This window comes from Quercus robur, chromosome 9, assembly GCF_932294415.1.
Source record: "Quercus robur chromosome 9, dhQueRobu3.1, whole genome shotgun sequence".
Lineage (NCBI taxonomy): Eukaryota > Viridiplantae > Streptophyta > Magnoliopsida > Fagales > Fagaceae > Quercus > Quercus robur.
The window spans coordinates 16,700,979-16,702,839 of NC_065542.1; the positions used below are offsets into that span (position 1 = coordinate 16,700,979).

The following is a 1,861-nucleotide window of genomic DNA, read 5'->3' on the forward strand; positions in this document are numbered from 1 at the left end:
TAGCCACCGAAAATAAGGCTCATTTTTTATTCGTTCCAGAATCTTATGCACGGGCTCCTTAAACGCCACATTGATTTCCCTAGTATAGGCATTGGGCTCTTGAATCCTTAATTCCTTCCTCTAAGTGGTCCTTCAATATCCTGCATTGCTCGGTGGCGTGCCTCTTGTCTCGGTGGTAAGTACAGTACAAATTCTAATTCCTTCTCGTTGGGTCACTCCCCATTTTGCTTAGCCACCGAAAATAAGGCTCATTTTTTATTCGTTCCAAAATCTTATGCACGGGCTCCTTAAACGCCACATTGATTTCCCTAGTATGGGCATTGGGCTCTTGAATTCTTAATTCCTTCTTAGCCTGTGGCTAGAAGCCCCCTAATCGAGACTCCTTCTAGTATTGCGGCACGATAGGTGCATTTCCTTTGTTTTGCTCCAGATCATCTTCCAGCCTTTTATACTCCTTAATATGTCTCATAAGTTGTCGCATATTCTCAGGAGGCCTCTTAGTTAATGACTCCTGTAACTCCGAATCTTCAGGCAAACCCAGCCTTAAAGTACTTGCTGCCACCTTTTCATTACCTCCACCGATCTCATTATACAACTCCCAATACCTACTAGCATAACTCTGAAGAGTTTCCCCGGCTCCCATCTTCATAGAGAGTAACGCATTCACTGGCTGGAGTACCCAGCTACATGTCATAAACCAGACTCCGAACTCTTGAATTAGCTCTCCAAAATTATGAATTGATCCCTTCCTTAACCCATTAAACCACCTTAAAGCAGTAGGCCCGAGGCTAGAAGGAAATACTTTACACACAAGCGCATCATTTTGATTGTATAGAGACATCATTTGAATATAATGATTGACGTGCTCAACGGGATCTGTCTTTCCATCGTACGAGATGAATGGTGGTTTGCTAAATCTCCTCAGCATTTGAGCTCGTTCAATCTCATCCAAGAACGGTGACTGGGTCGCTCTGTGCGATGCATGGCTCATAGCATCCATTTTGGCACTCCAGTGCTTACGTCGTTCAAGGGAAACTGAATCCCTATCAGCGAAATCCCGTGATCTGTCCCTGGACCGATCGGAACCAAACTGGCAGGACGCTTCTCCATGACTGTCCCCCACACTTACTGATCCTTCAGGAGAGTCATTATGATTCCTTCTTCGGCACCTGCTTCGTACCTCAAACTCCAGGTCCTTTACAAGCCTGTGTAGACGCTCTAACTCTTGATCTTGCTTGTCATGATGCTCTTGCTTGGGGACCAATACGTTTGCGACAATTCCTCCCCCAAGCTAGAGTGTTCTTCACCCCGCTCATGTCTTTGGCCTTCATTTCGCTTATACCTCCTTTCTTGCTAGCTAGAACTCTAGGACGAGCCCCCGCACCCACTACTAGCATAGCTTTCTAAACGATGATTAGACATCTTCCGTTAAGCAAATTCCGTTGGAACTACAGTTGTGTAAGAGATTCCCATAAACGGCGCCAATTATACATACCCGATTTTCCACTGAAGGGCTAACCTAGTAATTGGGCTCATAATTTACTTGTTTTGGTGGGTTTTTGAGTATCCTACAATGGGTAGCTCTTGGGCAGATTCACTTAAGTGCTTGGTAGAGTAGCTAGCCTCTCTCACTAGAAGCCTTCCCTTGTATACTTGGCTATTCTCCCAATCCTACCTTTCAAGTGTCTAACCCCTTTTTCCCCTTTTCTTCATATATTTATAACTTGATAATAATGGGCTGAACAATGATTGCCCTTTGGCACCATTTGTGTGGGTGGAGCCCAATTTAATTATTCTTGACAAGAATATGCTCTGCGTTTGGAATAAGAGCTGTGATGTTGGAACTGGTGTTGGCCGCCGA

At 44.7% G+C, this 1,861-nt stretch overlaps 1 protein-coding gene across 1 annotated transcript; it reads right to left on the reverse strand.

Moving 5' to 3' along the window:
* Window positions 1–385: 385 nt before the first annotated feature.
* Window positions 386–1,000, reverse strand: LOC126700781 (uncharacterized). Its single transcript, XM_050398967.1, has one exon. The coding sequence runs from the start codon at window positions 998–1,000 to the stop codon at window positions 386–388; it is 615 nt and encodes a 204-aa protein (XP_050254924.1).
* Window positions 1,001–1,861: the final 861 nt, after the last annotated feature.